Here is an 18306-nt window from a genome sequence, read left to right as displayed (position 1 = left end):
CATCTTCACTTAGCCATTGTAAATTTGTATCTAGAAATATCGTGAAAGCAAAGAAAGTTCTATCTAAAAAGAGAAAGAAAGAAACAAAATCCTCCTAATCCTTCCTCACTTAACACTCTAACTAGGTAGCCAACAGCACGGTGCTGCTTTCCATGAATGCTTTTGTGGCTCCCACCTAAAACTCTAGCCAGATCTCCAAGAATAACCTGATGCCCCCATAAGCAGATCAAACCAACCTTAATGCCTTGTCAGAGCAAAGAAATTGAAATTCAAAGGGACCAGGAAGAAGTATTACCTTTCCAAGTTTCTACAAGCCAACAGGACTGGTAAACCCCAAAGGCTCCCTACTACTGAGATTGTCTTATTCCCCAGCTTATGCAAGGAAGTTTGTCAATCACCTATTCGGTTTGGTTAAAGCAGTGGCTAGGTCATCTACAAGGTTGTGCACCAAAATCCCCCTGAAATACACCTGCCCTGCCACCTTCTGAGACTGAGCCAGTAGATCTCAGGTAGGGCCACTGCATGTGTATTTTAGAAAGGATCTCTCATTCTAATTTGATACACTCACAGTTTAAACCTCACAGTTAATCCCTCACTGAGGGACAGTTGTCTCAGTTTGGCTAGAGAGACATAGTAGTGTTTGATACTGGTACAGAACATATGATTTTGTTTAAATAGAGGGGGATTTCTTCCAATTCTAAATCTATTCAAATGACTCTCAAGATGGGCACGTATTTTCCATTCACAATATACTTTATCCCATGTTAACGACTATGAACAGCTCCTCATTTTCAGAGGCATCCGGAACTGCAAACTTTTCTCCCTACTCCTTCCACTTACTCCAGGGATCTATATACCACCACCACTACCATGAGGAAGCTGCAGAAAAGAACAAGCCTGAAAATCCTGTTAGCAGACTACAGATCTTCACGATTAAATTAACCGTCATATTTAAAACACGGAAAAAAAGTTCCACAGTTCAAGAACTCTCACTAATTTGGAAAAACAAAAACTGGAGAGCCAGTATGAAAGAGTATCTGAATGACAGTTGTGTTTTTTCTTTTTTTCCCCAAAGAAATGCAGTTTCAGTACTTGCAAGTAAATAGGAACAGTGTTTAAAATGAATAAAATACTATCAAATGATGATTTTAACTCCTTTCAAGAAGAAAGCAACCCATCACTTCTATTTTATATGTGCAACACACTGTTAAGAGTAGCTTTCATAACACCAGAAAGAATAGTAGGAAAAATCTGCTTTCTTAAATCCGCTAAACCTAAAGCTATATTACTGCTAAGACAGGTCTGTTTTTAGCAGTCTGAGGAATAGGGAAAAAAAGATTTAAACTTATTTATCAAAACAAGTATGTCTAACCAACCGTGTAATTTCTACACTGTATCACCATGTGTAATGCAAAATTACCTGTATTTTTATAAACCCGTTATTTTTTGAAGAAAACCATTTATCTTGATCTATTTTTAGAGAAGAATTTCACAGCAAGGATTCAATGTTCTAGTATTGGAATACCCCCAAATTCATCCTAAAACCTCTACTTGCAAAATATAGTTACAAATCACCTAATATTTAATTAACTCATCTATTACTCTGCCTTTTAGGCATACATGTAATTTTTAAAAATCTACTTTTAAAAAAACCAATACCTTCTAATTCAGAATCTTATATTTGCATTTTAAGAGATATGTCCCCAAAACAGATTTCAACACAATGTGATCAGAGTCGCACATTTTAAGGATAACCGTCCTGTAATTATCTCCTAACTGTATACACATTAATAACATTTCAAGTATCTACTGACACTGTTTTACCTAATTCTATTTTAATGCACATGTCCTGAAATATACTTACCCTCTGCCCCAATTGACAGGAACTGCCAAAGTCAACGATCTTGATTGCACTGCGTTTGGGGTTACAAAGAAGGATATTCTCAGGTTTTAGGTCACAGTGAATGATACTAAGTTCTGGAGTCGCGAGGAAAAGCAGTGCAGTGCACATCTGCTGTGCAAACTTTCGTGTTAGGTTCAAAGAGACACCTCGAAAATTGGTGTTCCTCAGCAAGTCATAGAGGTTGTACGACAGCATTTCAAAAACTAAACAGAGATGGTTTCGAAACATAAAGTGGCGTTTCAAATGCACTGGAAGAGAAAAAAGTTTCATTTTAAATTACACATACCAATAAAATGAGAATAATGTATGCATGAACTATCAAACAATCTACAACATTTCAATGTCAAATGTAGAGTGAAAATAAGGTTAAAATTTGCAGATAGGCATTCTGCAGTAATAGCACATTCTATAATCAGTCGGGAATATCTAAATTGTTCATCTGCTGAATTAAACAGGTGTGGTGTCTGCCAATAAACGATATAATGTAGAAGTACCACCAAAATGCTTTGCTTAAAAAAAAAAAATGTAGTCAGGTCTGAAAACACAAGTAGCAAAGTGACAAACACTACTGAGAATACTTCAGTAACTTTATGCTCACTTCTATGAGAAAGCATTTTTTACTTCCTCAGAGCCCAACCTCACAACTTCATCTAAGCTCCACCCACTGGGATCTCCAGGTTGTGACACTGCTGAACTTGGCAGCTCTCTCTGGGAAGGCTCTCAGGCTCTGATACATATCCACATTCCACTTTGTTGAGCCTTAGATCTGACTAGTAATTTCCTCCAACAACTGTCAAAGGAAGACACAGATCTTTTTTTCTTTTAGGCAAATACAGCAAATGTTTGAAAAGCATGCTTTACAAGACACTAGAGTTCATAATCAAGGCGTATGATTATGTTCATCGAACTGGTATATGGGATATCTTGTGCACAACTGAAGGTCTGGGGAAACTTGAAAATAAAGCCCAATCACAAGAAGAAATTATAAATAGGCTTATGAATGAGACTGTTGACCCTCTAAAGAGGCTTAATACTCACTAAATTGCTTCAAAGATTGTGCTTTTAGTATTAACACTGCACATCAGATGAGGTCATTTAATAAAGTGCTGCCCTTCACTGTAAAATTCTTATATATACCAAACTGAACACTTGTAACTCAACTGGAATGACATAAAACAACCATCTGTCAAGGTCACCTTCATTCTGGTCTTTTAGTTTCATAAAAACAGAGGTTTCTCTACAGATCTAGCTGGAGTAACTATGCTGGTATTCAAGGTCTGGTCCCTGAGAATGGAGGACACACTGTGTTGTCCTGGACTGCCTCCTGGGGAGCAGTGCACATCATTGTTTTTACATCATTCTTGATACACATGATCCAAAGTTAGGATAAATAACAATACAAATACTACACAGCTGTCTAGGAGTCTTCAGTACAACTCAACACTACAAATAAAAAGAATCCTTAAAGGTTACTTAAGAATGTATAATATCTGCTCTTAATCACTGAAGTTCATAGATTTAATATTAAAAACAAGAGCTCCACATGCAATAAAGACACCCCAGAGACATGGTCAAGAGTTTTAATTTGATTAAGCAATAGCCACAAAAAGAATGCAAAGAAGTAACTGATGCCAGAATTCCATTGTAATTATAAAAATTCCTTTAAGAAGCTCTGTGATTAGAAAGTTCTTCTAATGGGGGCACCTGGCTGGCACAGTCAGTAAGCATCTGACTCTTGATCTCAGGGTCATGAGTTCAAGCCCCACATTGGGCCTACTTCAAAAAAGAAAAGAAAGTTCTTCCAGTGGAAGATCAATCCACTTGGTTCCACTTGACTTCCCAATTCATTATTCATTGACTGAGTACCTATGTACTGAAGCACTAAAGACATTTCAAAGAAATCTCAAACACAAGTACATTTAACGTATCTCTTAAACCGAACTTTGGAGATAATGGAGGTTCAGCAAGACTCTGTTCTAGACCTAAACTGAATTTTCTTTTAACTAGATCATGATAGGTACCAAATAATCCAGGTGAGAAATTATGCTACGTGGTAAAGTAATAGACTTTTTTTTAAAGTTTCAAAGACTTAAGACTATTATAAAACTCATTAGAATAAATTATACTTATCAATCACTTCAAAACAAAAGTAAGTTATTTATATCATAAAAGAGCAATATGACTTTGAGACATCTTAAATTTAATATCAACTCTCCCAGTAGGGCTAGGTCTAAATCTGAAGTTCTTGTTTGCCTTCCAATATAGAACCTCGGTTTGAGACACTGTGCATTCACAACCTTCCTAAATAAGAACTTAAAAAAAATAACTCATTCAAAAAACATCATGGTTAATGCAACTAATAATCATTAAAGTCAGTTTATTAAAAACAAAAATGACAGGCATTACTATATACAATCAAGTGGCTAACATTTACTGACTACTATATACTTGCCATGTTTTCTTTTGGAAAGGCAGAATTAAAATGTTACAGTAATGCTATCAACATTTTCTCTACTACTTAAGCAAACACTCAAAATACAACACACACGAGTGAGGAGGAAGAAGTGGGGAGGCATGTCCACAGATTACTCTGTAAGTCAAGTATCCTTCGAATGTCCTTCTTGTGCTTCTATATAGGTCCCTTGAATGGAAACAGGCTCAAACTTACACTAAGTTATAACTGACACTCAACAGTAAATGTTCAGTGAATATGAAAAAGTTTTAAATACAAATGTTATTACTATGGATTGTATCAGATATCTACAGAGAAAAAAAACTAAGAAAGAAAAATTAATAGTATAAGCTCATTTTATTGTAATACTGGGGAATGAAGGGTGTTCATAAATGAAATCTAATCTTGGTATCTGAACCTTACATTTTTAAACAACCATTTTTTTTGTTTCCACTGTTTTGGACAGACTGAAGAACCATAATACCCTACTTACTCGTAAAAAGGTGTTTGTTACATAAAATTTAACCTCATGTTTATCAGGTAAAGCCAACATTTCTGAACAAGAGTTGCTAGGTATACAAGCCTACAGGAACTTCTATAGTTCATCAATCCTAAGGTCTCAATCCTAAAATTAATGGCATCTTATATTTATACTTGGCAGCAATTTCTTTCTCAGTGGCACATAAAACAATGGGGTCCTTTAATCATTAGCATCATAGATTTGACTGAGAATAGTATTAAAGAAGGAATAATTATTGATGTTATGCCCATTATATCAACTGATTCTAGACTTCCCTATCTTTTTAAAAAGATTTTATTTACTTATTTGAGAAAGGTAGAGAGAGAGCACAATGGAGGGGTAGAGGGAGGGGCAGAGGGAGAGGGAATGGGCTTCCTACTTCCTGCTGAGTAGGAAGCCCATCACGGGGTTCAATCCCAGGACCCTGAGATCAGGACCTGAGCCAAAGGCAGATGCTTAACCAACTGAATCCCCTGGGCGCCCCTTTACTATTTTCATAATTCTTCTATCTCCTTTTTGTTTTCAGGAAAAATATTGTAAGACAATGAAACAAACACAGAGTCTAGACTCAGGAGGAAGTAAGTAGGTTCAGATGCTGGCTGCAGAGCCCTGGGAACTTGGTTATGTTATTCTTTGTATAAACTGTCTATAACATAAGAATTCTACCACTTTCCTTACGGGACTGCTGTGACTATTACAGATGATGGAGAAAAGCACAAGGAATATGATAGGAGTTCATTAAAAAGTGGCTATTACCTCTTTGCTGCTATAGTTTTTAAGTCTTAACAGCTTCTAATGCTGCCAAACTGACAGAGCCTGGGGAGGAGTCTGAGATCTTGGCTCAGACATTCCAAAACTAGTTCTATAATACGTTAGCTTACTTCTAATTTCTAAGCTATATTACAAATGGTTAAAGTTACCAAAAAGAGGACCCCTGGATAAAAGTACATTATTAAAGCAAACAAATGGCATAAGTTGCAAAATATGACACCATTCTTGTTTCTAAATTATACACCACCTGGAATGCACATTCCCCAAGATCTAGAATATTACTGCCAGATCGAGTAACTTACATAAACCTATGCCCTCTAGCAGAAATAAACAGTTGAATTTTTAACCTAGCACTTTAAGATAAAATCAATGTATTTTCATACATAAATAACCGTTAACTCAAATTTCTGGTCCATGTGAGGACACATGGTTTTGTTTGCCTGTTTGTTTACCTATGTAGTATTTCATTTCAGTGTCATGTTTGTTCATGAGCTCAAGAAGTCGCACTTCTATTTGGGCTTGATTCAGAAAAGCCTTCTTGTTCTTTATTATTTTAATGGCAACCCATTCTTGCTCCACACGATCATATGCCTTTACAACCTAAAAGAGAAAAAAGATGAATAATTCTCTATTTCATTAATGGCCACAACTTCACAACATTTTACAATTCACCTTAACTGTATGTTTACCTAATTCTCATTTTTTTGACCTCTCTAAGTAGAAAAGGTCCTATTCATTTCCATTCAGTGTCATCCATTTACTACTTTACAGTCACCTTTAAGTCACTCTTTTTTTAAAAAATTTTATTTCTTTATTTGAGAGAGAGCGTGAGCATGATTGGTGGGAGGGGCAGAGGGAGAGCGACAAGCAGACTCCCCACTGAGCAGGAAGCACCATGCTGGCGGATCCCAGCACTACAACCTGAGCTAAAGGCAGATGCTTGCTTAACTGACTGAGCCACCCAGGCACCCCAAAGTCAATCTTTTCAATTAAATTTCGTTTGTAGCCTTACAGTATTTCTAAATATTCACAATATCGCTTTCTTTTAACAAAAGCTAGATTATCTCTTTTCCTCCAGAAATAAGTTATAAATCTTGTCAAGTGCTTTGGTTTTTTACCTTTCTTACTGAATAACACTGTAAAAACAATTCTTCTAACTATTCTTTTAATTGGAGAAAGAACCTGGTTTAAATCTCAAGTATACATGTAAAATATTTAAAAGGTTCTAAGTCATTTGATAAATGTAGATAACTTCCTAACCTTAAATTAGATTTTCATAAATTAAAACACAGGTATTTAACAAAAGATAAATCTAATACAGATTACCAGGAAAGTTCCATGATAAAAATTAAAAGCCACAATTAGATGGTCTTGATAGTCATAGAATCAATGCCAAGGAAAGTGGAATGCTCATGGGCAAATCACCACGTACACCTCTCATTTTAATTTTACTCATTTAAAAGGAGTTTCAGATTATTAACAAAGAGATTTACATAAAAATTAGAAAATCAATGCAAAGATAAAACTATCCACAAATCAGAAACCCACTATAACTGATTAAATGTTCATTTATATTTATAATCTGTGGAGTTGGAATAGGCAATAGTTTTATCCATTTTCTAGCACATTCACAAAGTGTGGAGATGTAGGGAGAACTCCTTGTGATTCCGATGTGTAGGCTGAGTCCCACTGGGGGAGAGGAAGAGAATGGAATGCACGTTCCAAGATTTACATCAATCAAAGCTAGATACATTGCCAAGGATTATAAATGGTTCAGTTAAAATCAAACTTGGAATGAAAAATGCAATTATTTCTGGTTTCACCCAATTCTAAAAAATACTATCTATTGTCTTTAAAATCAGAGACTGCCCATGTAATCGTGTGACCAAGTGGTTTTGATATTCTTCTGTTTCACTGACTATACTGACGGTACCAAGAGTTGCAGTTCCGTGCCCAGATCCCAAAGGTCTCAAGGACAAAGGCCACCAACAGGGCCCAACTATTTACTGACTTAGCAAATAGTTAACCGGCTAATTGCTAAAGCAATGGTTTTCGACCCTGAATCACACATTCGACAGGCAGTTCGAAAAAATACAAACGCCCAGGATCCAGTCACAGAGATTCTGAATTAATTGGTTTGGACCCTAGGCACCAGTCCTCTTCCCCCAACACACATACCCACACCCAAAGTTCCCTGGGAAATTTCAATGTGCAATAAGGACTGATAACAACCACTAGCTAAAGTAATGAAGGACCCCTTATATGATAAGGATATGGCAAAGAGTTTAGAGAAAGTCTGGCCAAGACGGTATGGAAGACATTACTTGGTGAGTGACAGATCTGGAATCTGAACACCCCTCAGCATAAGGGAGGCATCAGTCTGACCTGATGAGATGGGGTGTGATATCAAACAGGCCTCGATTTTCAAAGATCTAACTATGCTCACTTGCTCTTGGGAATTAACGTATGAGAAAATTACAGTGAAGAGTAGGAGGAAAACATCACTCTGAACTCAAAGACTAAGTATTTACGGAAAACTAAAAAAAAAAAAGGAAAACGAAGTTGAGAGAGTTCTCTGTATGGCCACAATTTTCATGGTGGACAACACATTAGTTAGGAAAATGTCCTGTTGAAGGCAACTGCCTCAACAGGTGGTGTAATCTTCAAGATGGGAGGCAGCAATCATCCCTCTACCTAGGGTGTTCAAAAGCTGGGCCTCAGAAATGCCTCTCCTTAAGAGACTGATAGAGAAGCAGAAGCTGCTTCTCACAAAAAAGTACTATTTCATCAAGAGGGACCCAAAATACTGAGAAACCCTGACTCAAAGAAAAAGAGCTAACAAATCAAGGAGAAGTTCTCTGAGTCACGTACAATTACCGAAATTCCTTGAAATCATGGAAAGGGCAGGCAGGTATTTTATGCATGTGACATGAGGGCCTTGCAGAGCCACACTGGAATTACAGAGGTCTTCTAACAACCCTGTGCATATCTCCTTACAGGCTTAATAGCTGTGATTTTTCTGGGTCTATACCTGTGGCTGCTAATGACCTACCATATACTTTTTGTCCTAAGCATGATCAGACTGACACACAAAGAATTTTCTCTCACAGGTTGAAAAGAGCCATTTTTTCCTTTATCTCAGGACAGGAACAGGTAAATAAGAGCATGCAGGTTCCATACTTAAAAAAAAAAAACCAAAAAAAATCAAAAAAAGGTAGTTCAGAAGTCATTTTGAACCCCATTCTATCCTCATCACTGAGAAGTCAAAAGAAGTGTTTAGACTGCAGGTTAATAATGGACTCACCACACAAAGTTTGCAAGGCAAAGGAGAGTGGGATCAACAGTAAATCACACCTCAAACCAAACCAAGAAGAGTGACTCGAGGAGATAGGACTGACAAGGGGGAGCAGCTTGGGGGGGGGGGGTCCACAGCCAGAGAAAAAGTTTCTTAAAAGTGCAAGGATGAAGGTGTGATGGCTGTCGGTCTGAGCACAACTGATACAAGAGACAGACATATTTAGGATTTTGTGCTTTGTACTGAGGCTGGATGGGCAGGTGAGGAGGGGAGAGTTGTGAGTGGAGAAGAGGCCAGGAATGAAGAAAAACACCAGGTCTCTTGGGGAGCCCCTGTCTCACTCTTCCTGCTAGAAGCTGCTGAATGAGCCTTTCCATCACAAACATCCCCATCACAGCCATGCTGGTGCTGTGAGAACAGGAAGAAGAAATCCTAAAGATCATCCGCCCACTTTAAGGCCTGATAGCAGAAGATAAGATGCGAGAAAAACCCAAGGCACAGCCCCTGGCTTTCCCAGACTCCAAAAAAGTGACAGGGCACCTGCTACGCCAACGGAACTCTTATCTTTTTGAAGAGGAATGTCAGACAGGAAGGTAATTACTTCTAGCATCCACATCGAAGAATCATCCAGACTATACGTAAGGGCAATACTACCTATTAGTGATTACAATCTAGCACTCAGTCGTTAGTAAGATAAGTACTAGGTAGCTCTGGAAAGTAAGTATGAACAAAGAAAGTCTAATGCAGTTTTTAGAGCTGATGTAGTTTTACTAGCTTTAAAGAACTATGATAATCCAAATACTCACACATCCATTGTTTACATGTATTTACAAACCCTGAAAGCATACTACTGAGGGCAAGGTGTACGAACACGATTCACTAGGAAGTTCTCATTTAGGAAATTCAGCATTTTCCATTAAATTACCTGTCCAAAGGAACCTTTGCCAATCAAGGAGTCAATTTCGTAACGATCCATCCACTTCTCTCCGTTTTTTACAATATAATCATAGTTATCATCATCATAACCATCATTATAAACCTTCCGCTCCTTCTTATGACTAGAATCGTCTCCCTGGCCCTGTTGGTGTCTTCGCTTCTTCTTTGCATAGTAAACCTGAAATGAGAGTATACGGTGTTTACTGTATAATTTAAATCTTTGGGGGTTAGCAGGAGGCATACACATATATACATACATACACACACATATATATGATGTATATGAGACATGTCTACCATCAGGAGGAAACTGATGAATTTTTATTCTTCATAACAAATACAAAAAAATGAAATAAAGAATTTTTTACAGTTGCTATTTGAATTACATAATAACACCGATATGTAATCAATGAAAAATGTCTACCCTGAAATTCACTTTTCAATTATACTGTTTGTACATTTTATAAACAGATGTTAAGTGACTAGTCCGAAGTAGCCCATTCAAGAAGACTAACAAGGCCGGACTTACATTTATTTCTTAAATGAGGGTGTAATTTGTATACAATGAAGTGGCATAGCTCTTAACAGTGGAATATGAGGGATTTGGGGAGAAAAAAATATATATAGGTGCCAATATAATCAGCAAATGCCAAACCAAATAAAGAGCATTTTCATCCTCCTCATATCAATATTCTGCATGCCTTCTGCCAGTCCATCCCAATTTTACATTTGCTCTGAAGGCAAAACGTTTTAAATATTAAAGTTTAGATATATATGAACTGAAATTCTAATACAAAAGGCCCTCTGAGACATGCCCAGTTTTTAAGCCTCTAACAAAGTAACAATTAATGAAAACCAGGCACTCCCTCCCCTTCCCCCACACTAAAGGCCACAAATCCTGTGGCTGATCACAGTTGAGTTATTTTCCTTCTATCTGTTTTTCTTAGAAAATTGTTCCTAAGACCAGTAAAAAATAACAGGTAGACTAGACAATAGTCCAAGTAATTGGTAACTAACTGAGGAAATTATAAGTTACATTGCATAGAATAACATCAGAACAACTCTAGTTTACAAGGTGGCAAAACAGTTAAAAACAAGCTTCAGCAAAGCTACTGTTAAACTTCTGTTTCACCAAAGCTTAACAATAGCTTTGTTAACAATTTACCAGATATTAACAAACTGACATGAATAAACAGTTAATAATTTATCAGACTTTTCAGGTTGTCAAAAGCTAGTTTGCCACATCTTTTCTAAACCATCAATTGTGTACAAAATCCTACTCAGAAATGTTCCTCATTGAGCTCATTCTCATCTTATCTTGCCACACTGCCACAGTAATATAACAATACTGGCGTTAAACAGCATCAAACTGCAGTGAAGTTTACCCGTGTATAAGAACATCGAACCTTGCATCAGAAACCAGGGAGGTACTGTATGGTGACTAACATAATGTAATAGAAAAACATTAAAAAAAAAAAAAAAAGAACATCCTTTTAGTTAAACGGCTCTAGAGCTGGAAGAGCATAAGCTTTTAGCATGACAGGACGCAGGGCTCCCATGAATTGGAAAGGAAGCACAGGCACGTCCACACTTCTCCAGAAGAGCTCATTTCATAATTAATTACAGAGCCAGGGCTGAGGCTAGAAACAAATGGCAATCAAAGGTCTAAGACACCAGAAAAAATTCACGGAAGTGAAGAGCCAAATTGGAACAGGGATAATTCAAAATACTATGCTGGGTTTTTTTTTCACTCTATTTACATCCACCAAAAAGGCTTTCAAATACCTTACAATAAAAGAACACACATAAAAATTTAAACCCACAGAAACATCCATATATCAAACAAACTAGGAAAATGCCTGTAACTGGGTATTAAACAGATCTCCGAGCTTCCTGACATCCATGGCAAAAACAGAAACAGATATTTAAAAATTTAAGCAGAATTCTAACATACACGTAATTTTACAGTGTCATTATTCCCTTCCTTTCTTCTTATTTTGGAGAAGAGTTATTAGAGAAATAATATCTTACCATATATTAAATACAACTTTGAAAAAAGGGAGAAGTTATCCTCAACTATCTTAATTTTTGGCAGTCTCTGTTAATTGATGTTTTTTCTTTCACACGATTATAATTGTATTATCTATAAATCATTACCTAATCATCAAAATTACAATCACTGGGAATAAAGTTTCCTATGTTTAAAAGGACCACAAAATAACTTTTCTTTCCTGCTCTACTCAAGATACGCTGTTAAAACAAATCAATAGTCTTACCTCATTAATATGCTTATATGTTTTGATCAAGTCAACAGAAAGTTTTCTCAGGGGAGCAGTTGCTGGATCACGGAAGGTTTGGGGCATCCGCCTCTGTAACATGACAATATCAGGCATCACCTTAAATAGACAGAAAAGACTAGCACTTTAACTATACTTCACTGGTATAAATCCCCTCTCTTCTGTAACCTGTGTATACGTACTAAAAAAAAAAAAAAAAAGACATCTACATTAGAAGATTATACATTCTCTCTCAGTTATCTCTTTCAACTGGATTCCAATGAAGACAACCACTGGAACAAATAAATGAAATTAGAAGATAATGCGCCAGCCGCCCAAGGTTTTCATCTTGTTCCTCAGATTAAACAGTAGGATCACAGACACCCCTGGGGCCAGGAGACACACAGGATGCTGCCCAAAGAGGGCTTCTCCACCATACAAGGGAAAACTTCTGAATTATTCCTAAAGCCTGACCTGGTAGACAAGAGGCAAAGACAAAGACAAACCCAACATTCAGCTTCCTAGGGCAGGGTTTTAGGACCCACTTGGCACCACAAAGCAAAGCAAGGCGGCCGCGGAGCAGGAATGGAGCATGGCACTGCAGAAGTGCAGCCCCCAGCACCCCCAGACCCTAGCTGAAATCTGCACTGGTTTCTTTCTTTCTTCCTTTTTTTTTTTTTTTTTTTAAAGTGGGCTCCCCATTCCTGAGATCAAGACTTGAGCTGAGATCAAGAGTCAGACACTTAACCAACTGAGACACCCAGGAGCCCCTGCACTTGTTTCTTTAACACAACTGAGGAAAACATGCTCTCCACGGTAACATGCCCCACCTTACCCTCCACCTTCCCTTTCCCCCTTAGCACCTATCACCACCTGATACACTGTATTTACTCCTTTATTGGTTTTTTTTTCTCTTTCTCCTTCCACTACAGGAAAAACTCCTGAGGTCAGGGATTCCCCTTTGTGCAGTGCTATATTCCCTTTGCCTGAAACAGTGGTGGGCACAAAGATGTTTAATAAATATTTGTTGAATAAACAAACAAATCCATTATACCAAAATCTCTACTTAAAATTACATTAGGAGCTGACCACAAATAAGTTCCAGAAAACACCTTAAAAGCTCATGAAACTCTTTTAAAAACTAATTTCAATCATATTCCATTAACAACCCCCCCCCCCCCCCGCCCCAATCCTAAACTGCATCTCCTTCATCATCCACTAGGTAGTCAAGAGTTCAATTGTGAGCTTCCTGCTAGATGGGGGATAGAGCAGGGACCACCCTCCATACACATACCAGGAAGGCTGCGACTAGCATGTCAATGATCCTGGACTGCTGCTCATACCCAACTCTTCCACCAGTAAACAGGTGGAAGGGATCAAAAGATCCTCAAAACCAATTAACTGTATCAAGGTACCTATATTACCACCACTAGCCATCCATGGATTCCTGTCTAGCTCTCACAGACACTGATGTCAGTAAAATCTACTGAGCCAGAAGCCCTTAGCACAGCCCCTCTCCAACAACGCTCAGGTCAATTTGAGGAGCTGAGAGACAGTAAATGCATCATACCAAGGCCTCCCAGAAATGTCTGGAGTCTTGGGATAATTAACCAACTTAACCCACACTTACAAAACAGAGTTGGGTTGTAAGGTGACAATGGACATAACAGAAAAGAATCACCATCCCCTTGGTATGAAAAGATAGAGTGATTATGGCAGTTTCCCAGGTATATGTTTTCTGAAACCAATATTAACATTAGTTTCCTGTGCCTCTATACTCAAACTCTAAAAAGCTGTTATCCAGATGGGAAATTTACTGAATTACTGAAGTAAGTTATTATCTTTTCTCATGATCCTCTGGGGTAAAAATCTTCAGTGGTTGTAACTATCTGTCTGAAAACATAGCAGCAATTAATAAGAAAATCTGAACTGCTGAATTTTTCAAATATATACTGTTTCATTTTGTTAAACATCAACGATATGTACCGGGAGGTTCACAGGATATTTTATTCTTATACTATTCCTCAGAGATGTAATTTAATGAATAAACAATTTTGGTAATAAGCACCTCAATTTTTTTATGTGAATGAATGCTATAAGCATTTAAAATAATGAAAAAGGTTTCCCTTCACAAATTTCCTTTTTTATTTTTTGAGACCCTGGCATTGTTTTCATGCAGGGAATTTACTCCAACAAGACCCTTCTTGGGAGTGCTGGCATGCAGCCACGCCCCACTATGAGGTCCCACAGAACCTCAACCAGTGAGGTATTATGTTACTACTGTAAGAAAAGTTGATAGAAAGTATAACTGTTAGAAACGAATTACTTAAGTAGTTAATAATAAAGTAAGAGTAGCAAGTATTTGTTACCCACTCGGTTAGGAGCACACATATTTTTGTTTCTCTCATATAATACTCTCAACAATCTCCTGACAATGAGTAGTTTTCTTGTCACCGGCTTACAAATGGGCAACCCAAGTCTCTGATGTGAACTGCTTGCCCAAAGTCCCACAGCTCACAGAAGGCACAGGTAAGACGGGATCCGAGATCCTTCAAAGTCCCAGGCTCTGAACCGTAACACTGGGCCAAGAGGTCCTGGTCACATTTAGGCCTCGATTCTACCCTTTCGGTTTTAGGCTACTTGTAGGGCAACTAACTGAGTTACGCTTAATAAACACCAACAAAATAAGCATATGAATTTATTAAAAATAGTCATATATAAAACTGTGAATGTGTTTTAAGTTTTTAACTTGCTCATCTACAATTCCACTGGTATTTCAAACATATGAAAAACAGAATCAGTGACTACCATCTTTGCAGGAATAATTATGCTCACTCCAAACACCAAAATCACACAATCAAGACACCCATTTTGAATATACAGGACACATAAGAAACTGGATAGGAACAAATTTTGACTGAGTAACGATGGTTTTCCTGCGCTCAATATGAGTGTGTGGTGTGTGCTTGGCATTTTATAAAATATCGCTACACCTCTTCCAAAGTTGGCCACTCTGACTCTGAGGCCAAACTGATTAATTCTAAATACCCTGCTTTCGTACATACTTCTCGCAACAGAAATGACTACTTCAGGAGCATCTGTATAAATAAACCAGATGTATTCTGCCCACAATCGGCCTTCAGACCAGACTGCATTTCATTGCTTCAAAGAGCACCTTGTCCAGAGCAAGTGCACGAACTATATGGAAAGAACAAACTAAATTCTACAAACTAAGTTAACACTCCCTTAACTAATTTTCATTGTGATTTCATGTTAGGTAGCTGCGGTTTTTTTTTTTTTTTTTAAGATTTTATTTATTTATTTGAGAGAGATACAGCCAGCGAGAGAGGGAACACAGGCAGAGGGAGTGGGAGAGGGAGAAGCAGGCTCCCAGCGGAGGAGCCTGACGTGGGGCTCGATCCCAGAACGCCGGGATCACGCCCTGAGCTGAAGGCAGACGCTTAACGACCGAGCCACCCAGGCGCCCCAAGGTAGCTGTGTTTTGATACTATGCTGCTGTAAGCACAAATCCGCAATTAGGAAATAACATTTCCAAACACTCAGTTACACATCTGCACTAGATTCAAGGTTGGCCCCCTTTTCTGCTTATCATCACAAAGCCAGGAAAATGTAGAGGAACAGAGCAAGCTCCCTTCTTCCCTTCCACAGTTAGGAGAAAACCCGTGGTGTTCAGAGAACCCAGGAAGGAGCTCATCCCCAAGTGTCCTCACAGCAAAATGGCAAGCTGATGAGCTGTCCTCCTGCTGCCTCAAGCTATCTGGCTCCAGAGCTAGAAAAACCCACATCCCCAGTGCTCACAGTTCTTGGACCCTTCTGGGTGAAAACACAGATCACAAAGTGAAGAAAAGCATAGTTTGCATACCCTGCTTAAATCAGTTACAAGAGCTAAAACAATCTTTTCTTCCCCCTTGAAAAGATTCCACAGTGTAAGCTTCAGGAATTTATTGAAAAACTGTTTCCTAGCTTAATAATACCTACTGTATCTGTTTTATTTATATTTATCTCATATTTTCATATATAATGAAGATTCAGAAACACTGTATTCTGCCTTTCTTGCTATTCTGAGAGCTACTGATACAGCTGAAAACCACAGGCAGCACCCATCCAGAGTACCGGTAGAGTCTAACAACTATGGAAGACACTGTGAAAATGCTCACAGCTCAAAGGCACTGAGCATTCCTAACATCAAGCATACTTTTCTAAAATTACTTTTACTACATTTCTCCTGCTTCCTAAATTTATCTTTTGAACAAAACTGGGTTTAAAAACTTGTATAAAACACACCACGCATATAGCCAGAAATAAAATGTTAACGTTAGCTCATTTCAATTACTTGTTTAATAAATCTTTTGGAAAAAAACAAAACAAAACCCTGATAGGATGATTAATAAGAAACCACTGAAATCAAGTAATAAATTTATAAAAGTTTACAGCTAGACTTAAGTCTAGAGAAGTTTAGGTTTGGAGAGGGGGGTTATAGTCTAAGGTCCTAATCTTACATTCAAAGAACAGAAGAGAAGGGCCCGTGTGACCTGACTCACCTCACACAACTACATCATGAGTCAAGACCTTGAGTCCATGTCTTAGGACTTGTAGACCATGCCATGTCAGCACACAGTTTTAGTGTTTTACACTTCAGTTATAAGAAAAACCTCTTCTAATCTGCCTCATTAGGTTCAGAAATTTCTCGGGTTGGTAGAAATATCTGGTTGAATACTGTTACTTAAAAGACATTCTTTTTACATCATATGAATCTTTAAAAATATTTTATAACTTAAAATGGAAATACTAAATGAATTATTTCTTATTTTAGAATCACCCACAAATAAGATGTTAGTTGTATCTAAAAACAGATACTGTGCTAACTGAACTACCTACTACAATAGAACCATAAAAATAACTGTAAAGGACTGGAATTTTTTTCTAGCCCTCCATAGACACCAGGTGTTCCAGGACAGAAGAGCACCGTGTCTAAGAAGAAAAGAACCTGGGCTGGACCTCCAAGTCTAGTGCTTCAACACTTGGAGAAGTCACAGATGGGAGGAGCTCAGTCCGTTCAGCTATAAAATATTAAAAACAGGCACCCTGCCTGACAGGCTGCTTTTTGAACAATTGAGAAAATGAATCCAAACGTACTGTTTCTTAAAAGTACAGGTGACTCTTGAGCAATGCGGGAGTTAGAAACACCAAATGCCCGCCCCATGCAACTGAAAACCCATGCATAACTTTTGACTCTCCAAAAACTTAGTTACTAATAGCCTACTGCTGACCAGAAGCCTTGCCAACAAACAGCTGATTAACACATACTTTGTATATTATACACTCTATTCTTACAATAAAGTAAGCTCGATAACGGAAACTAAGAAAATCAAAGAAAGAAAAATACATTTATATTACTGTACTATATTTATAAAAATAAATCCACATTTAAAGTGGGTTCGCTCAATTCAAACTCGTGTTGTTCAATGGTCAGCTGTACAATGCAAGTGACTCACTGTGCTATTACTACTTTTTGGATGTCCACAGAACTTTCTTCTGGTATACAAACCCTTTCCAGCTTTGAACATTCGACCAACTGCTCGCTCCAATTCTCAAATATACACCTTCTCAATTTACTACATAAAACAAATTCTTAAGTCTTGTCATAATTCATCTGACTACTATGACTGTTATTCACATGCCACATACGTTTTATAAATGTAAATCCAGATCAACTATTGACAAAAATCTTAATACATACAAGGGGTGTCCCCTAATTACGATGTTACTTTACTACAGCAAATTGCTCATTAAAACCACATATTATTGAATTAGAAATAAAGCACGTTTCCTTCAAATAATCCAGCATAAGAAATACATTGAAATTTTCCAAGTTTTTGATCATCACTTGATATATCAAACGACCTAAAGAAAACAGTGGCAACCCCAATTTCTAAATGCATGGAAAAAATCCTCAGTCAGCGTTCATCAAACCCTCCATCCTGGTGGGGAAAGAAATTTTACCACAACTATAGTTAGTAAAAAAATCCTCCCAAACCAAAACTCAATGTAGTAAATGCAGTTAATTCAGGAACTATTATGAATGCGCACATACACACATGCACATATGCATACGTGTATGTATAGCGAGAG

General features: G+C 37.6%; 1 protein-coding gene across 6 annotated transcripts in view; it reads right to left on the bottom strand.

The window, feature by feature from the left end:
* The window catches only part of DYRK1A (dual specificity tyrosine phosphorylation regulated kinase 1A), a 144719-nt gene that overhangs the window by 21516 nt on the left and 104897 nt on the right, over positions 1-18306 (bottom strand). For 5 of the 6 annotated variants that reach the window (XM_045813504.2, XM_045813503.2, XM_045813507.2 and 2 more), the window contains 4 exons: positions 12154-12273; positions 9867-10055; positions 6099-6246; positions 1865-2151 (listed from right to left, as the gene is read on the bottom strand). In XM_045813504.2, coding sequence (XP_045669460.1) covers positions 1865-2151; positions 6099-6246; positions 9867-10055; positions 12154-12273 — 744 coding nt within the window. The remainder of the gene's footprint in view (positions 1-1864; positions 2152-6098; positions 6247-9866; positions 10056-12153; positions 12274-18306) is intronic. The other variant, XM_045813505.2, reaches the window with a different exon arrangement.

This window comes from Ursus americanus, chromosome 4 (genome assembly GCF_024610735.1).
Source record: "Ursus americanus isolate L20-20 chromosome 4, mUrsAme1.1.p, whole genome shotgun sequence".
NCBI lineage: Eukaryota > Metazoa > Chordata > Mammalia > Carnivora > Ursidae > Ursus > Ursus americanus.
The sequence above is the reverse complement of the archived record's forward strand: the minus strand, read 5'-3'. Positions and strand labels throughout refer to the sequence as shown.